Raw genomic sequence first — 20364 nt, 5'->3', positions numbered from 1 at the left:
TCACTGCAGGATGAGCCCAGACCCAGGGGTAGCTTCAGGGACTGACTCCTCCCTGAGTGTGCAGGCACCTTCAGTGACCATGGAGAGGTTCCAGCTGCCTCCACACATGACCCAAAGCAAAGCTGTAGCTGATGGGAAGTGTGGAGAGCCAGCAGTGCTGGATCCAGACTCCTCACTCCCTCTCCTTCCTGCACTGCCAGCCCCAGGCATGCCACGGTGCCACGTGCCCAAAGGAGCCCAGAGCTCCTCATCACACTGAACAGCGGGGGCAGAAAACAAAAGCAGCATCCAGAGGAGTGAGATAAGCCTGAGCAGCAAACAGGAGCAGGACAGGAGGTGTGAGCTCTGCAGGCACACACACACACACACACCAAGGCTATTTCCATGGCACAGCATGTCCCTGAAGGAAGGAAGGACATGGAGTGAAGGGCAGGGAGGAGGAACAGGGGGAAGTTGAATGGCACCAAGAGCAGAGCAGGGGAGGTCCATTAAGAAGGGAAATGATAAACACAGTGTTGATGAAAACAGCATCTGTACAGGCACAGCACAGCCGCCTGCGAGCCCCCTGACTGTTCCTCAGATCTCCTCTTGGCAGGAGGATGCATCCTTAGTGAATACTCAGCTCCAGCACAGCCTGCATCTGGAGCAGCAGCTGTCAGGGCTGAGGGGCTGAACTGCAGTGCTTTGGGCTTTATATCCATCTCTCCACCCTAGGGAGAAGGGGAAATCCTGAAGAGCAGTGGAACCAGGCTCTCAGTGTCCCCCCAGCCCTACGCAGACCCACAGGCAGCTTCCTCCCTGGTGCCCAGAAAAGGCATGGGGGGGAGTCAGCTCTGGCCTCCCTCCATCCCTGCCCATCTCAATCCATTTCTACCCTTTCTTTCACACCAACCCAATTCTTTTCCATCCCTGCCAGCTTTTGCCAAGGTCCTTACTCACAGGGTGGTCCAGGGCATCCACCATCACACTGGAGGATGCAGAATCATGCCCTGGGTCTTAAGAGAATTCTCTTGAAAGACACTCAGCTGCCTCTCCTTACTGAAGCCTAAGACCAGGCTGTACCAGCCCTCCTCATTCACAACACACATGATGTAAACCAGGTTATCCTGAGCTGTCTCTGGGGCCATCCTACAGGATTTTCCACCTGCCCCAGCTCAGGAACACACAGGGATCTGTTACCAGCACACCAGTCAGCCACAAAAACTCAGATACACTCACTCAACTGCTTGCAGCCATCTGTCCATGCCTTTGAAAAGAAAGCATCTGTAAGCATCTGGGAGCAAGCAGCAGTGGGCCAACAGAGAAGCAGCCACTCCATGTGTGGGCAGAAAGAAAGGCTGCAGAGAGGAGCCCAGCGAGGAGCCCAGAGAGGAGCCCAAGGATGCCTTGGCCACCAGAACAGCCCAGCCCTGCCTTACCAGCACAACCCTGCTGCTCCCAGCCCTTGGGACATGCATTAAAATCCATTTACTTAATGGAGGCTTACAGAGAAAGCCTGACCTGTGGGACAGAGACACAGCAGAGTCACATCTCTCCAGTCTGGAGGAGTTGGAGCCATTTGGCAGGTCTGCCCTTGCCCTAGCACCAGAGAAATTCAGCACCCTGCAGCTAATGGGGCATGGGTGTCACAGCTGTCACTACACTGAGGCACAATCACAAGGCTAGGTAGCATCATGGCCACCTCCTGGACTGGAGACAAGTTTCCAGGATGCTTGGATTCCCTCTTGGAATCAGACTTGCTGATATCATTTTCCCCCTTTCCCTGTGCCACACCTGGATTTTTGCTTCCACATTGCAGTGGCAGGACATGCTGGTGATGAGCTGAGCACGTTGGTGCTTGAAAATCCAGCAGCTCTGCAAAACCTGCCCACAGAATTGAAGGAAGCACCAAAGGCTCTCATCTTCTTCCCCATCCCACTCCACTTGCCAGCTCCCTTCCCACAGCCACACACTCCAAAAAGCCAAACCACAACAGGATTTATGAAACAGAGTTTCCAGAGGAGAAATCCAGCAAGGAAACATGGAAACAGTGGGAAGAAATAAATATATCTTGCTAGTCCCTGGAATTGCTCACTAGCTCTCTGTGAGGATTCCCTACTCCCCACCTCACCAGCAAGCTCTGACAGAGGCAGGCAGGGAGCCTGGTGTTACATCTTTATCTTAAAAGGGGACTCATTTCCCCACAAATGCTTTGAAGAAGGCGTTTAACTCTGACAAAGACAGCCTCAACACCTGCCTGTGCACGCACTGGACTCGGAGATTCATTGCAGGATCAAAGGTGCCGAGCGCCTTCAAATGCTGCACTTGATCAGTGTCCCATGGGAAACCCCCACAGGAACCCACCCTGTCCCTGCCATGGGGGGCTTCCAGCTCATCCTCCAGTGCAGGAACCAGAGCCTGTCCCCAGGAGCTGCAGACAAGCCTGTGGGCAGCCCTGCTCCCCTAGTCCCCACATCCCCCTTTGCAAGGGCCCCGTTTCCCTGCATGAAACCCTTGGTTTCCACTCCCCTGTTCAATCCCACAGCTCAGGCAGAAGCATCCCTGCCCAATGCCCAAGCCTCTAGGAGCAGGATGCCCAAAAGACACCACTGCCTGAAAACACATGCCACATGTCCTCAGGAGCCCTGAGTACATAAAGCTGGGACTTCCAGAAGCTTCCCAGGTAACTCCTGGAAAGGAATGAAGCCCCAGAGAGGATGCAAATTCCAAACCAGGACTCCCAGAGACCCTGCACAAAGTATCCCAGGAGCCACTGATGCTGGTCTGTGATGGGAACAGTTCCATCATACAGGCACAAAGCCAGATGGCTTTATTATTAAAGATGGGACAGGTTTGGAGCGCTACCTGGAAGGCAGCCCCTCTGCTCAGAACATCACAGCCAAACACACAGGCAGCACAACCCCCTCTGTACCCTCCTCTCCTGTAGAAGTGATCAGATGCATCTTCCCTTCTGCAACCCCTCCCTTGACCAGGCAGGCTCCAGCAGCCCTTGAAAATGCATGGGAAGAAGACCTGCCAAGGTGCTGGGAAATAAGAGAGCCAGGATGGGCACGCAGCAGCAGGACCAGCCCCACAGCCCACGTTTTGCTGATGCCTTTCCAGATGTCTGCTGAAAATAAGAAGGGTCAGACTGTCCCTGGTGCACATGGTGGAGCTGCACTGGCTTCCCCTGGAGCTACCCCAGCTGACATCAGCAAAGAGCTGCCTCACTAGCCTCCCATCTCTCCACAACCATCTGAAAAATCTCTCTCAAACACTTTGTCCTCAGCTGAGAAATGATTCGACATGCAGAACTCTGCCTTCCAACCTAAGCAAAGCCATCCAAATACAAAAAGAAAACAACACACAGTGATCAGAGATCTCCACAGGAAAAACATTAGCCTCGTGGAAAAGCACATTGTTCCTAATACAGAATTTATCAGGCTGACGTATAGATTTTCCTGCACAAAATATGAAACCTGGATCTGAAAGGCTATTAACTCCAGAGAGATCCATTAAAGAAGCCTGTCTGCAAATGGTATTTAAAAGTATTGCATCATCCCAGGAGGTATTGTCATGCTCTTTGGCTACGATTTGATTGCAGGTCACATAGTTAAAACTACCTCCAAACCCTAAAACTCTTGATGTCAAAAAAATAATAATGTTCAGCAGCTTAGAACATGGACTTTTCTATCAGCTTCAACTGGAGCCATAAATATTAATGCATCCATAATTAGCCTTTTTAAATAATGCATCCAAAATTAAACATCAACGCAGTAATAAATCAGTCAGGCTCTTTGTTGTAGGTTTGTTTCAGGGGGGGGTAGGGGTTTTTTCCCCTCCTGTGTCAGGCACATAAAATAAAATGCCAATTCCCTCATCACCTCTTCCCACCGGACCACTGATTGGACCAAATCTGATGCCATTTGTACTTAAAAGTCATCTTTCTTTCATTTACAAAAATAAAAGTCATATCTGCTTTTTGATTTGCAAAATACTGACATGCAGCCAGCCCGAGCCAAAGCTGAGCTAATGTTATTGAAACCACAGGATGTGAAGGGAGACAAAGCTCATCTCAGAGTCAAGGTGAGGGAGAAAGTCAAGTTTGCAAAGTCTCTCCTCCCTCACTGCACAGCACTCACAGGAGGAGCCCTGTTCCCTGTGCAAAGAGCAGGAGGGAAGGAATCCCCGTGATGCAGAAACTTTGCAGGGGCTCTCCTCTGACACATCCCTCCTGGAGCTCACTGTGGGTGGGTTCCCAGCCAGGGCACCTGCAGCTCACCTGCTCTTCCCTGATCAAAGTGGAAACTCTGAACAAGTTTTGGAGGTGTGAACTTCAGCACAGCCCCCAAGCCAGGCTCAACACTTTGCAAAAAGACATCCAAAAGAGATCACTTGGCATTTGCTTGTCTATAATTACTGATCAGCCAGAGCTCCACCATCAATGGCAGGTTTCTGGCAGAGAAATGAAACCTTTTGCATTCTTGAGCTCCAAATTCTTTGCCCAAACACACCCCAGCATGAGCTCTGACGGTCCTACAGCACAGCACAGCCATCCCCCACTGCTCAAGAGCACTGTCTGCAGCTCCTCAGCAGGAGCTGTGGTTTGAGACTTTAGACACCTTGCTTAGACAGCACATCAATAATCCGCACCTCCTCTGTTTTATCAAACGCATATCTCAAGCTGTCTAAAAACCCTTACAGGAGTAGATTTCACAGCAGCCTGACAAGAAAGCAAATTCACAATTACTTCCAGTTAGGAAATTCTTGGGTAAATGCCCCAGGACATGTGGCATGTTCCATCCCATGTTGCTGTAACTTTCCAGCTCCCTCTCCAGCAAGCCTGGGAAGCAGGTACCGTGGCAGGAAAGCACAGGCTTCTCCTCTTGCATTGCCAAGTCACTCCTATTAACTGTTTCCAGGAATAACAAGACACTTGGCGTTTTCAGTCACATGGATTGATTTGTACAGTCTGCAGTGCAGTAAACTCGTTTTTTCTTCCAAAGTTTTGCCAAAACCAAAGCCCTGTTTTTACATGAGGTTCTGTCCTGACGCTACATGTTCCCACATACCCAAACCAACCGTGGGTGCTCTGGTCACTGTCCCAGTCTACACAGGCAAAAGGAGGAGGTTTCCCACTGTAAACACCACTGTACTCAACTGCCCTTTCCTCTTGCAACATCAGCACCCACAAAGCTGAGAACTCTCTCTCCCAGTCTCACACCATCCCACCAATCTGTTCCTGGAGCCCTCCCACATAGTCCAGGCCACTTACGACTGATGGACGCTGCAGTTGTAGAAAACAAAATCCACAGAGGCAAATTTCTTCCCCGTCTCCTTGGATTTCAGGTAGAGCTTCACCACTCGCTTGTCCCCTGCAAGAGACCCAGGCAAAAAAAGACATCAGAAGGGACACAGTGCATGGCCCAGCATTCAGTGCAAGGCTTGTGATGGGCTGGAGGGAGCTGGGTATCACCATTCACCCCAGTTAATTAACAAAATCCTCCAAACGGGGCAATAAAAAGAGAGTGTTCATCCACCCCCCACTCAGACACCTAAGGGGCCAGCAGAGCCCAAGTACAGCTCTGAGCCCCTAGAGCTAAACACAACCTGCTGGCATGGAGACTGGGGCCTTAGGTTATCCTGGGTGTGCTGAAGGAGGGTTTAATAGTTTTGGGGTCAGGAGAATGTCCTAGACCCCATGGCCACATCTACCCAGGAATGGTTCACAGATGGAAATAGGGCCAGGGTGACCAGGAGGGGTCAGCAAGTAAAATCACAAAGTGGTTTGTGCTGGAAGGGACGTTAAGGATTATCTAGTTCCAAGCCCAGTGCCTTAGGCTACATCCAAGCAGCTGTGCCCATGGCTTGGAGGAGACTAAGGAACCAGCCTCCCATGAGCAGCAATTCCTTCTCCTCCTATATCCCAAGAACCCAAGTGGGGTTCAGATCCTGAGACTGGGATCACTGTCATGGGAAGACTGTCCTCCTCCACCCCTGCCTGTGGGGTAACACATGGTACATTTGTCTCAGGCTTTTTGCCACGCTGGGGCACAAGCTCACCGCGGCCCCTGGTGATGGGGATGACATCCTTGGCAGAGGGAGAGCTGCAGTAGATCTTCCCATCCTCAATGCGGCTCTCGGACTCGGTGAAGTCTTCAAAGGAGCAGTTCACTCCTGCTGACAGGTCTGGGACATTCCAGGCCTGCAGGACCAGCTAGGGAGGAGAGGCAAGAGCATCAACACAGAGAACTGGGACAATAGGCTCCTCTGTGTCTGCTGTGTGTAAGTCTAGCCAACAGAAAAGACCAGGGGGTGCAATCCCTCCTCTGCCACCCACACATAGTGAGGAGACCTGCTCTGGGCTTTTGCAAGGGAGCCCCATCCATGCCCCTCCCTGCTCAAGGAAGGAGCACAGGTTTAAATGGGTTAAGAGCTGGAATGACTCACAGCCTCTGTCCTCTGCCCTTGACACACCACAAGCCACCATGCCTCAGCTTTCTACAGAGAACAAGAACAGCATTGGGGCTGAAGTATATTGCACAGAAAGGCAGAAAGGCACCCACTCCAGCAGAGGCGAGGAGGGGAAGAATCCACCTCTTCCTTCACAAAGTCATCCCCAGGGTCAGCAGTTCTCACTTTACAAAACGCTTGCCTTATTTCTAATTTGAATTTTTCACAGCTTCCAGCCATTAGTTCTTGTTATGCTTTTCCTTGATAGATTAAAAAGCCCTTTAGTCCCTGATATTTGCTCCTTGTAAAGGCACTTATACTCTGTAATCAAGTCACCTCTTAATCTTCTTTTTGATAAGCTAAGCAGATTGAGCTCTGGAAGTCTCTCACTGCAAGGCATTTTCTCCAGCCTTCAACTCATTTACATGATGTTTACGGGAGTTTTTCAGTCCCTCCCTTTAAAAGCTGCACTCCAGCCCAAGCAGAGCATCCCTGTGTCATCCACCCCAGACCTCTGTGCAGCACCCTGCCATCAGTATGGAGATAATTACCCCAGGAGTGAGAACACTGCCCAGCTCCTGGCTCCATCCCAGGAGCATCAAGAGTCCACAGTGAGGGCTCAGGCCCAGCACCACTTTCCAGGACACCAGGTGAACCTCCATCCATGGGCAATACCAAGCCCCAATTTCTCTGCTAAACAGCCCCACTCAAACCCAACTGCTCTGAAGGAACTTCACCCACACCACCCCCCAGTTCCAGCACCCCAGCAGGTCCCATCTGCAGCCATATCACATTTATCTCCACATTACCAAAGAACATTTACCCCTGCACAAGTGCTTTCCAAACTGTTTCCATCCAGTGACAATTCCCCTCTGATGAGAACTTTTTGAGATCTGTCACAGAGCCAGTTCTTAATCCACTTAACACGTGCTTTATCAATATTGTATAATGCTAATTTTTAATAAGAATGTTGTGTTGTACCAAGTCAAAAGCCTTGTAGGAGCCTAAAGACATCACATCCCCACAGTCCCTCTTCTAATTCAAGTCATAAATTCACCAAAGAGCAAAATGGGGTTTGTCAGACACAAACCCACGTTGACTGGCATAAATTATATTCCCATCCTTAAATCATTATCAGGTGTATTCTGAACCTGTTCTTTTTCTTTTCTTCTTCTAATTCTGAAGTAAAACAAAGCAGTCTCTGGCTATTTGGTCCTTTATGCATCTGAGAGAAAAAATGAGCACCTTTTCTGTTTCTGGGGCTTTTCTCAACATTCAGTTATTTATTACAAAGTCATACTATTACATACATCCCCAGGCCACAGAACTCCTTGGCCAACTTCTGTAGGATTCCTGAGTGCCAGATATCTAGACCTTGCAATTTATTACTAGTATATGATGTTTCTTTTTCTCTTCATGGTGCTAATGGCCTGAAAAATACTTCAGGGAAGTGCCTCATCCTTTCTGCCTGCACAGAGAGAGAGCAGCAAGTTGAGCATCAAAGTCTCATCCCAAAATATCTACTGCAGGCTGGAGTCAGAGACAGGCTATTGAACTGGAGCTAGATCACTGGCCTATGAACGGCATTTCTGATGGTCATGCTTTATAATGGAGAAATATTTATTGCTCAGTTATGTCATTTCTGAATAATCATCACCCGCTTTACTATCTCCATCAATATGGAGCCAACAGCCCAACCTCATCAATGTCTTGCACTTTGCTCTGCTTTGTCTCAGGCCTCTCTTCCCCTTTTTCCCTATTCACCATACAGTCATCAGTTATTTTTAATTGCCTCCAGAGGGTCAGGAGGTGGCTGGGAGGAGGCTGAGGGAGCAGAGGTGCCTTACCGGGACCTCGGACATGGTGACGGAGATGTTCCTGGGCTGCACGGTGAGCTGCACGCACTGCTGCAGCTCCGAGGCGTAGCGCTGCGGCTCGTCCGCCCGCTCGCACCGGTCCTTGCGGGAGCAGCTGCGGGGGAGGAAAGCACCGTGGTGAGGAGGAGAATCCCCTGGGCTCCTGCAGGGCCTTGGGCTGGCACCACGGCAAGCTCCCAGCACTAAAGTGTGATTTCAACTTTTATTATAAGAAAAAGAAAGGCCTAAAGCAAGGGGACCCGTGGGCCGAGCAGGAGCGTTCCCAACGAGGATGCTGCAGCACCAGCGCTGGGGCTTCTTTTCAGTCCCCGATGTCCCAGATGGAGAGGCACAGCTTCAGTGGGTCAGAAGCCCCTTTTTATCCTGTTTTTTGTCCCTTTGGATTGGTTTTTTTTTGGATCCTTCCTTTGCATGAAGGTTTAAGGCTCTTGATCGGCCCATTTCAGTTCTGTCCAGGCTGGCTTGTCTCGCCTGGGGGGTGCTGCACTTTACTGAGGTGTGTTATGGTACATTGAGTACCCTATTTCTTATAACTATCCTTTTAACCCCTTTTACCATATAATAACCAAACTAACAGTACATGCTTAACGATCTCTCAACTATTTTACAACAGTTTCTAACCTATTTTTAACACTTTGGCATGGAAATGATGGCCAAGTAGGGACCTCGGATGACTGAGGCCCATACCAGAGCTCTGCTCTCCCCTGAGACTTCAGGAGTATTTTATGTTCAGTTTTTGTATTGGCACAAGAATGCTAAACCCGGGAGCCCACGGGCAGGATGAGCAGGCCCTGGCAGCAGCTTCACCATGCACAGCCTGGGCACCACGGGAGGGGATGACTGACCCCTTGGACCATTCCATCTCTCAGCATTTTGGGGCCAAAGTCCAGGAGGGATGCTCCCAAGGAGACCAGCAGTGGGGATGGACACATTTTGTCAGCTGTAGGTCAGTGGCAGAGCTGCAGGGACAATCCTGCTGTACTCACATGTTGTGCAGGACACACCAGCCGCAGTGGGGGTCCCGGGAGCCCAGGCACAGCTCACAGCTCTCGTACTGCTCACAGCTCTCCACCGGCACACGCGTCACCTGTGGGGAGCAGGCACCGAGTGAAGGGGCTCAGGCTGCCCTGCCCACACCTTGACATGGCAGAGACAGAGCTAGCACAGGCTCACCCTGGCCTGTTGGTGGGAAAGCATCACCCACCACCCTCACCATCACCCACTCCTCTCCCATGCCCAGACAGCACATTTGCAGGCAACACTCCCACCCCAGAGAGACTTTTACTCCAAAAAAGTTCCTTTCATTGTCGCACCTTAGCAGTATTTGAGAGGGGGCTGGGCCAACTCAGCTCCACATGGGCTCCCAGTGCCAGCCAGGCACCCCATGGCTGCTGCAGCCCTGCTCTGAAAGGGTTACCAGTCCTTTATTAATTGCTCCTCCAGATTTGATTAAAATCCCCTCATTCTCCAAGCCCTTCGAGCTCTGTTACAACTGTTCATTTAATTACTTTCCACCAGCACTCTGATAACACCCAGCGTACTAGGGAAGAGAGTGGGCTTTATTAAGGAGAGGGGAGGAGAAGAGGGAGGACAGGGAGGGGGTGCAGGAAGGGGGTTCCTGCTTGCCTGCCACAAGGAATCTGCAGCACCAAGCAGCTGCCCATACCTGCCGTGCTTGTGCCTCAGTTTCCCCACTGCTCCCATGGGGCAGCACTCACTCATTAATTAAAATTTGCAAACTTCTCTACTGAAGGCTAAACCTGGGGTGTTCTCCCTCCAAACAGCACAGCAGAGCACAGGCTCAGCATGATGTCTACAGGCCTGGGATTCACTGGCCAACCAGTCCCCTCAGGGTGGTGAGGACACCTGTACTGTCCCCATTTGTTTGTCCCTGACATTGCTTTAGGCAGGTGGTGACAGAGGGTACCCCCCTACACAGACAAGTGTCAGATTCCAGGAATTGTGGTGGTCTCTGGAGGAGATCCCCAGTTCAGGTCAGTGCAACTGCCCCCTTGGCATCCACTTCTCCAACATCTGCCCCACAGAGGGGAAGCTCAGCTGAGCAAGCTCTGGGACAGAAACAGCCAGGGATGGAAACACAGCCCAGGACAGCTGCATGGAGGAGCCCAAATGCAGGTTCTGCCCCACCTGGAAAGCTGCAAGTTTCCTGCAGCAGAGCAGAAACCAGAAACAGCCACTGGGAGGAGGGAGAAAAGAACTCTGCTGTCCCCTCAGGACTGTCTAGACAAACCTACATTCCTGCTCCATCGTCCTTTCCCCTCCCAAGCCCTCGGGCTGGTGGCCAGGAGACTGTGAGACTCCCAGCTCTGCTTCAGTCCCACTCACACACACACACTCCTGGCTGGGCAGAGCTGCTGGGAGACACAGGCACAGCACACCCCAGCACAGCCACCCTGTGTCACCCACCAGATCCAGGGAGTGTCACCACCATGACAGGAACCCGCTTCACTCCCTCCAATTCAGCCCATGGGGGGATGAACTCACACCAGCAGCCCTCCCACAGGTCATGGGGACACTGAGACAACCAAAGCTTCCTATCATGTACCCATCTGGTGCCAGAATGACAAATCCAGATTGGGTCTGTACCTCCAGTTAGCTTGGCACAAGCAGAGCCAGGGACCAAGGGGTGCACACCAGCAATCTGGGGGTGAACCAGTCCTATGTCCCCTCTGCTCTGTCATGCAGAAGCAGCTGCTCCAGAGGACAAAAAGTTGTTTGGAGCAAGGAGCTCCCGCTGACCTGCAAAACCCTTGCTCAGGAGGGGACGGCCAAAACAGGGAGGAGGTTTATGGCCAGCCACTCACAGTAAGGAAGGGTCAGGAAGCCCTTGGTCCCCAGGGACCATGGGAATTTCAAGCAGCTGCTGCTAACAATTAAAGCCTCAGGACAGTGTTTCTGCAGGGAGGAGCTGCCCCAGGGTCCCTAGGCAGCTCCAATCCCAGGAAGCAAAGGGCAGCCCCCGCTAGAGATCTGCCCAAAGGCTTCCCAGCACTCAGGACTGCAGATTAGGGCTGCAGTGTGGGCTGCCAAGTCAGGAGAGCAGAGGACTGCTGGTCCCTCCCCTTACCTGTTTCTCAGTCATGGCATAGATGTGCTGGCGGTCAGGGCTCAGCACCAGGTCTCGCAGGATGGAGCTGCCTTCGTGGGCCACCACGTTCTCATACTGCAGAGCTTGGTGCCTCCTGTCGGCTGGCAAATCCACCAGGATCTGTGGGGAGAGCAAGGGGGGGATGAGCATGATTCCTCACACACCTCAGCCCCCCCCAGGATGTGGGATACAGAATGTGCCCCATTAGGGACGCCACCCCTCCATCCCACACCAACGGGGTGACTCCACAGCCCCTGCAGCACAGCTCTGCAAGCATCCCAACCCTTTCCAGAAGACCAAACTGCAATGCCTCCCTTGTTTTACTACATTTGTCTGGTGCATCTGCACCACATTCATGCTGATGGCATTCATCTCTCTCCAGGGAGGGAGGACACATCCCTGGCTCTCACATTTCACACACTATGTGCTGCTGCTCAGCTCCAAAGCCCCTCCACGTTGTAGCATGGAGCAGATGAGTCCCCAGCTTGCAGCAAAGCATCAAACCCTGCCTTGCCCCAGTGGTGCTGAGAGCAGCTGAGCTCACACAGCCCACAGCCCAAGCCCTGCCAGGCAGGGACACCGCACACAGGCTCCGCTCCTGTCCATCCATCCATCACAGGAAACACTTGGACTCCTCACTGGGGAAGTCAAGAGGGTCTCAAGGAAGTTGGAGGTCAACAGAGGTTCAGAGAGAGCCTTTGTTCCCTGAGCAGGAACATGGTGAAGGCTTTAATCTCCTTGTGGCTCACAAGTACGTTAGAGCTCTTCCTAAGCACGCCGGTTCCTGCTGTCCTGCTGATCAGCTGCAGGCACACACCACACAGGGCTAAACTCAGCTCTGCTGCTGGCACACCCTGAGTGGCACCTCCACCAGCCAGAAGCACTTTGTGCTCATGCCATTACTTGTGATACCCCCAGATTTGGGCATAGGACAGCCTGAAGGGGGACAGTGGCAGAGAAATGCTCAGGGGGTGGGATGGGATGGGATGGGATGGGATGGGATGGGATGGGATGGGATGGGATGGGATGGGATGGGATGGGATGGGATGGGATGGGATGGGATGGGATGGGATGGGATGGGATGGGATGGGATGGGATGGGATGGGATGGGATGGGATGGGATGGGATGGGATGGGAACCACATCAGCCATACATTCTGCAAGAATCCCAGTGGTAGACAGTGAAGCACCATGCCCAGCAAGATGGAGCAAACTCTACCTGTGATTATCTCTGTGCTGCTGCTGGCACACACAGAGACCTAGTCCAGCATCCCCACCTGCAGGACTCAGGATCCCCCCACAGAAGAGGGGCAAATTGGCTGCTTGGAAGCACCCCTCCCTAAATGCATCCCACAACCCCGCCCTGATTATCACACCCACTCCCACAGCCCAGCACATCCATGACCACCCCTTGTGCCCCCACCTCAGCAGCCTGGCCACCTCGCCTGCTCCTGCAGTAAATTGCTGCCAGCATTTGCACAGCTCCCAGTCAGGAGGAGAGGGGCTGGGAAAGCAGGATCCCGGTGTGCAGCTGATTAGCATGGAAATGTATGCGGCTCACAAACAAACTGGGGCCCGTTTAATTAGAGCGGCGCCTTTGATTCACTGCCAGCCTCCTGCATGCACCAGCCCCGGATTATTTTTAGGCAGTTTTACAAAACAAATGTATTTAATTAAGAAAGAGACCCCTGAGCAACCAGAGAGAGATGAGTCCTGCATAGCAGTGAGCAAAGGGGCTGCCCTCTCCCCAGGGATGTGACAACTGGGCTTGCAGGGCCAGGCTAACTCTTGGGAGCTCATGGCACAGCCAAAAACCCCCTGTACCTCCTTCCACAGGACTGAAGAGCATTCACCAAAACCTAAAATTGTCCTGGTATTCCCCCCACCTTCTCAGCATCCTTTGCTAGACCCCTGCAGAGACTCTGCTCCCCATCAGCCTCACACTTGGTACCACTGTATGCTGGGGAACCCAGGGGTGCTAAAGCCTCTGCCTGCCTTTCTGGCAGGGGTATCTTTCTGCCCAGGTCCAGGATCATGTTTGTTCCTACCCCAACCAGATCAGAGGAGGCCAAGCCCCAGACATCCATAGCACAGGGCCATGTGGCACCCCTGCCCAGCAGTGTCCCTTGCTCTGTGGTACCCAGTATCAGCCCCAGAGCACAACCCTGCCTCCCCACATCTCTTCACAAGTTGCTCCCCTTCCAGCACTCAGTTTCTCCCCTACAAAGTCCTTCCCAAGCCAGCCCTCTGGAGGAGAGTAACAGGGAGCAGCACCCCTTCCACTCCCCAGCAAGGCACCATGTCCCCACCCCCCCATGGCAAAGTGACAAACACACCTTTCCAATCCTTTTATGGGCTGCAGTTGTGGCACAGAATAATCGATACAGTTTCACCCAGGTTCTAAAATAGATCTATGGCTGCGTGTGGCGCTGGCAGTAATTTTTAACTAGCGGGGTAATTTCCCCATTACATTATTGCACTGTGCAGTGCTGGGAAAGAGAAAGAGATGCATTAAAAAAACAACAGACATGAAGTACTTCCAGTTAATTTGGGGCTCCAGGAAGAACCTAAAAATACTCTCAGTAGTCAAACAGGGCTGGAACCCAGCCTGACACATGTCAGGATGTTCTGGTGGGGCCATGCACACACAAGAACCCTTCTCTCTAGCACCTCTCCTCCTGTTAAGGATAACCTGTAGGTGTGTCAGGGAATCAGGAAAATGAAATTTGGAAGAGTTGGTAATCAAGATGTTTTCTGGTTGGCCAAAGTGCAGGGCAGAGAGGGAGACTGTGAGCTAGCTCATGGTAGGAAAATGCACCCTAACAGTCCTCTCTAGCATGAGGAGATCATGGAATCACAGAAAGGTTTGGGTGGAAGGAAGCTCATAGTTCATCTAGTTCTAACACCTCTGTTCCAACTCTCTGGTTCCATTATACCGTGTTGCTCAAAGTCCCACCCAACCTGGCTGAAACACTCCTGGGGATGGGGCATCCACAGCTTCCATGAGCAGACAGACCTCAGACTCCCCCACGCCAAGCAGGACCCAACTGCCCAAAAACCCCCTGCTGTGCAGACAGAGGTGGAAATCCAGCATCAGGGCCTTTCCAGCAGGGTTAGCCCAACATGAACCTACCCATCCTGGCCAGCAGGATAAGGATGGGCTCTTCGGACTATAGCATGGTAGAGCAGCACAATGAATGCACAATGAATGCACAAGGAATGCACAAAGAGTCTCCCATCTCTTACAGACACTGGAAGGGGCCCCTTTCCTCCCCCTCCCTGCACCCGGGGTAGCTGGGAGCAGGGAAAGGGGGAGAGGATGCAGTTTAATCAGAGCGGACCCCCTCAGAAACACTCTCCTTCCTGCCCACCCTGGCTGCCTTCCCACCCAGGGGAAAAGACATTTACCATAAATAAATAAATAAATAAACATATTAACCTTTCTCCTCATCCTGACGCTGATATAATTACCCAATACTAATAATTACTCACACTAATTTCTTGCTCAGGATTCCTGCCCTCACTCCTGCCTGCCTCAGGCTGGCTTCAGGCAGCAGCTCAGTGGTGATGCCTCCTCCCAGGAGCTGCAGGAGCCCCAAGGGGCAGCCAGCTCCTGGGGCTGTACTGAGGCACAGCAGCAGGAGTGAGGGTCTTGAGGGGCTGCTGCCTTTTTTAGCACATGGGGAGGGCCAGAGGCATGAAATTATTAACTCCCTGCTTGGGTGAATCGTCTCAAAGCAAGCCCAGGGGCTGCTCTGCCAGAAACCCATGTGCACACCCTCCCCACTCAAACAATGAGCCCATTCCCATGGGGCCAGCACCCAGAATAAATTCACTCTAAGAGGGGTTTAAGACCTCAGAAGCTGAGAACCCTGTCTCAGCTTCTGCACCCCCAGAAACTGAGAACTCTGTCACAGAAAGGATGAGGGAAAGGATGGGGGGCAGTGCCCCAACCCCTGGCAACCCTGGTGTAATGACTGCACACTGCACACCCCAGCTGGGCAAATCCTCTCCCAAGAGACCCAGAGATGGTTCCTGCGGATGGCTTTGTCCTGGCTGGAGAAAGGAGCTGCCATCCCACATAAGGCTTTGGGGGAGACAAGCACATCACCTTGCTAAGAAACAGCTCCTTCCATGGCAGCACGCCTCTCCCCCAGGCAAGGTGCCCTTCAGGCTTGTGCAGGTGAGGAGGCACTTCCCCAGTGCCACAACCACTGCTGATCAGCCAACTGCCAGGAGAAACATCTCCCAACATCCTCACAGCACCAGCAACGGGCACGAGGCAGAGGAGCCAGCTTTTGGGGAGACAGGCAAGGAGAGGAACGTGGGGCAGCAGCCATGACCTGGCACCCACCCAGCCCTGGCAGCAGGTCCAGAGGAGGACAGGGCTTTACAGCTCAGTCTGGGCCAGGGACACCAGGTGGAGAGGGAGGAAGCACAGCTGGAGAGGGAAGGCAGCTGCAGACATGCCAAGGCTGCTTTTGGATTTAACACATGCCAGCAGAGCTCTGTGCAGGCTCTGGGTGGTGTTTGGGTGGGCCACTGGCTCCTTACAGCACCAAACCCACATTTTTGGGGGCCTACAGAGAAGGCCCCCAAGAGACCCAATCTCACAGGGGACACCCCTAAGCCCAGCAGCAGGAAGAGGGGGCTCTGCACTGCTCCACAGCCAGTCTTCCTGCAGGCTCCCAGCCCAGTCTTCCATCTCCCCACCTCCAGGCTCTCCAGGCTCCATCCTGGGTCCCCAGTGTTCCCCCAGCCCCCTCCTCCGGGCAGGAGAAGTGCTCAGTCAGGCTTTGTACTCTTATCAGCGCGGGGCTGTGATTAATTCGCAGCGGCTGGCAGCAGCTACAAGAGGAGGGCGCTTCTGCCCGCCTGCCACACTTCAAAGGCAGGGACTTATCAGCCTGAAACACACTCGGCAGCCTTTTCACGGGGACCCTTTCCAGTTCCACGGGGCTCGCACGGCACTGACAGGCAAGGCAAAGAAAGGCTTATTTATGGGAGTGCATTTCAAAGCCTCCCCTCTTCCCTCTCAACACACGCTGAGGGATGCACAGAGTTCCCCAGCCCCAACCATCTCCACCGGGGACAGAGATTAAACGAGACATGGCTGTGAGGAGAGGATGCTGGAAAGAGGACCCTGCCCTGCCTGTGCCCATGTTCTGGTCCCCTCCTGGCCCGTCATCTCACCAGTGAGCAGCTCTGTGGCACATGGCTGAGCTGTGCTATTGAGCTGCTCACTCACGGCTGAGATGGGAGGAGGAAGATGCTTTGTCGTGGGTGGAGGGCAGAGTGCAGCCCCAGGAGTGAAACCTTCCCCTCCCAAGGCCATTGGTGCTCACAGCTCAGGCACCATGGAAGCCCCAGGCTCCCACACCCAAATCAGCAGGTGCCAATGTCCCCTCCCTGAGAGCAGGGCCATCAGAACACCCCCAGCATTCTGCTTTGATTTTGGCACCATCCACCCCAAAGGCACAGGATAGGCCAAATATAACCAGAAGAGGAGTGGGTCCTGGCAGAGCTGCCCCTGCAAGCCATGGGGCCACCTCCCAGACGCAACAGAGGGCCTATGCAGCCTGGCCACACCAGGCAGAGGTGACAGCTGCTGCACAGTGTCACACAACACCACGCTGAAAAGCCTACAGCAGGAAAAGGCACATCCCGTGTCCAGCCAGGGGGGCTGGTGGGGAAAGGGATGGCCTTAGGGGGTCAGCCTGCAAAGCCCCTCTTAGCACATGGCCTGGGTTCACCCCAAGGCAGCAAGAATGTGGGGACAGGGACACCAGCTGCCCCTCCACATGCAGGACAAGCAGCTGCCACACACACACCCTTCTCCACTTTCCAAAGGAAGGGAAAGGGTTTAAATGAAATTTCTGGATCAGCTGCTCCAAGGAGACACACTCTCTTTTTCCCTTCACCCACAAAGGTGCAGCAAAAGGCAGGGACAGGAGCAGCTGCAGGGCCATGGCATCATCTATCCCACGGACACAGCCTTGGGAGCTGGGTATGGCTGGAGAGGGGGACACTGGAATGCTGGGGGCCAAGAGCAGGGAGGTCAGGGCAGTGGCTCCTGCTCCCCTCCACTGCATTTCAGGTCACCAAACTTTGGTGTCCAGGCTGGTGAGGATTTGCCTCTGGCTTTGCTCAGAGAAATAGGAAATGGCCATTAGGAGCTCCCCAACCTCGCTTTACCAAGGTTAACCCTTACAGTGTCCTCACCCTTCACCAGGGTTAACCCTTACAACAATGCCCTAACCCTTCACGAGCACTAACCCTTCACCAGGGCTAACCCTTACAGTGCCCTAACCCTTCACGAGCATTAACCCTTACAGTGCCCTAACCCTTCACCAGGGTTAACCCTTACAGTGCCCTAACCCTTCACCAGCATTAACCCTTACAGTGCTCTAACCCTTCACCAGGGTTAACCCTTACAGTGCCCTAACCCTTCACCAGCATTAACCCTTACAGTGCTCTAACCCTTCACCAGGGTTAACCCTTACAGTGCCCTAACCCTTCACCAGCATTAACCCTTACAGTGCTCTAACCCTTCACCAGGGCTAACCCTTACAGTGCCCTAACCCTTCACCAGGGCTAACCCTTACAGTGTCCTAACCCTTCACCAGGGCTCACCCTTACAGTGCCCTCAGCCTTCACCAGGGCTAACCCTACAGGTGCCCTGTGCCATGGGGCAGGAGCCAGACACCAGAGGAAGGGTAAGGACAGCCAGCAGCAGGGTCACAGGCAGGGCTGTGGGGATGCATCTCCCAGGGGCTTGTCCCAGGGCTGATGACAGGATGGGCCCCACAGAAACATCCCAGCTATGCAGGGCAGGCTGGCAGCCGACACCCCGGCTCCCCCTGCCCCCCCAGCCCCTTCCCTGCCATCCCAGCAGCTGCCTGCACAGGAATGCACCAGGATCAGACACACGCCTCCTGCCAGACAGGCAGGCAGCTGCTCGGATCCGGCAGAGCTGGGTTCTGTGCTCTCCACCTCCCCTGCAGGAGAAGGTTTCAGTGATGGCTCACACAGGGCTGGAATGCTCCTGCCTCATCACTAACCTGCCTGATTCCATTCAGTGAAACCCATTCACTTGATGAGTACAGGCCAGGCTTTTGTCCTGGGCCCAACATCACCCTGAGTTGGAGAATATTGGGACTTCAATCATATTGGTACAATAAAGCAAAAACCAAGGAGATACTTAATCTAAATCCATGCTCAAATGCTCAGCAACAAATCCAGCACCTCAGTGATACTGGCAGATGTGACACAGGTTCACCAGCTGGTTTCAAAGCTTGTGTTACAGCCAATGTGTCATTCCCAGGCAGGGCCCTGAGCTCAGCCATGTGGGCTGAGGACAGACACACTCACTGCACCTCTCTGGGAGGTGGGGTGGGAGCTGGTGAAGCTCTGGGGAAGCTCTGCCATAGGAAAGAAAAGAGAAGGAGGCAGAGCAGCAACCCTGCCCAGCAGGCCCCCAAAACACAGCAACACCTTCCCCAGAACTTCTCAACCGCCTTTTCCTTTCATTTAAACTCATTTCCATCCTTCCCTCTTGTTCAGCCACCCACACAAGTGTCGCTCCACCATGCTAAGTGAGCTCAGCAGAGCCAGTTACACCAGCACCAGCCCACACAGCACAGCACAGGACTGACCAGCCCCATGCTCACCATCTGCAGACCCTCCCAAAATCTCTCCTGACCAGGTCTGCCAGCTTTGCTCCATCAGCAGGATGGGAAGTGCAGCCCAACACACTGTCCCAGCAATTTTGACAGAATGAAGACAATGTCAGAAAAATCCTTCCCACCTCTCTGTACCAAAACTGAACTGCTGGAAAGAAGGAGCAAGTGCCAGGATGCAATGCACAGGAGAAGCACCTTTGGCAGAGCCAAACCCAGGTGGGGGAGGGACTAATGAATGGTGAAGTCACAATGAAGTGGCAGGAGGAATTACACAATGTGTGATGGCTTAAGGCAGTTGCCCCACTTGCATCCCCAATAAAGCCCTAGCTCCCATCCCCATCCCTGCCACCCCCAGCCCCACAGCAGCTCCAGCAGTCTTGAGCCATTGATTCCTCAGCTTTGCCCTTCAGAGCCCTCTTGGCTCAGAGCCCAGTGCATATTGTCTAGTCACTCAGGAGCAAAATATCTCTATTATTATTGCAATTATTTCCCAATCAGCATGGCTCAGGGCTGAGGCAGTCAGAGGGGCCCTCCAGCAAGCAAATCAATGGGCAGGCACTGCCCTGGGGCTTCCAGGGACCTGGCAGGAGGCACTGGCAGCTGCTGAGTGGCACAGGGAAGGGGGATGGGGGACCCCAGGGACCCCTCCGTGTGATGCTATGACCGGGCAGGGTGGCAATCTTCGCTGACCCTCGGCCAAGCAACAGTGATGCAACTTCACCTCTGCACAGAGCTGCAGCAGCCACCAGCCCTGCATGATCTGCGTGCTGGGCTCTGCCCCGAGGCTAAAGAGAACTGACAGCAATTCCAGGGTGTCCCTGGGGCAGCAGGGCAGCTGCCAGGGCATCAGATCCCTGGGGAGGGAGCCTCAGAGGGGTCCCAAAACTGTGCCTCCAGCAACACAGTGCCTGTGCCCATTCCAGTAAAAATATCCCGTGAAGCCCCAGCACCACATCTCACCAAAGAAATGTCCCTTGCAAGGGAGAGGAGCACAGGCAGGTAAGACAATCCTGCTTTTTCTCCAGCCTTGGGAAGAAAGGAGGGAGCTCTGGAGGTAGGAGAGCCCAGTAACAGATGGAGAAGGAATTTTAGCCTTGCAAAATGGGAGGTAAGGGCAGGAAGAGCACAAAGCAAAATGCAACAGGGATCTCCTCTCTGCATCCCACTGCTCTCCATGCAAAAATAAAGCCCTGGGTGACAGCAGTGAAGGGCAGAGCACATCACAGAAATACTGGATTATTTTTCCTCCTGTTCATTAATTACTG

The 20364-nt window shown here is 53.2% G+C and overlaps 1 protein-coding gene across 1 annotated transcript in view; it reads right to left on the bottom strand.

The window, feature by feature from the left end:
* Positions 1-20364, bottom strand: part of PLXNA1 (plexin A1) — a 114160-nt gene that overhangs the window by 54493 nt on the left and 39303 nt on the right. The window contains 5 exon segments of the mRNA XM_030957063.1: positions 5255-5354; positions 6043-6196; positions 8280-8403; positions 9296-9396; positions 11398-11538. Coding sequence (XP_030812923.1) covers positions 5255-5354; positions 6043-6196; positions 8280-8403; positions 9296-9396; positions 11398-11538 — 620 coding nt within the window.

The sequence above is a fragment of the Camarhynchus parvulus genome, chromosome 12 (genome assembly GCF_901933205.1).
Source record: "Camarhynchus parvulus chromosome 12, STF_HiC, whole genome shotgun sequence".
Lineage (NCBI taxonomy): Eukaryota > Metazoa > Chordata > Aves > Passeriformes > Thraupidae > Camarhynchus > Camarhynchus parvulus.
The sequence above is the reverse complement of the archived record's forward strand: the minus strand, read 5'-3'. Positions and strand labels throughout refer to the sequence as shown.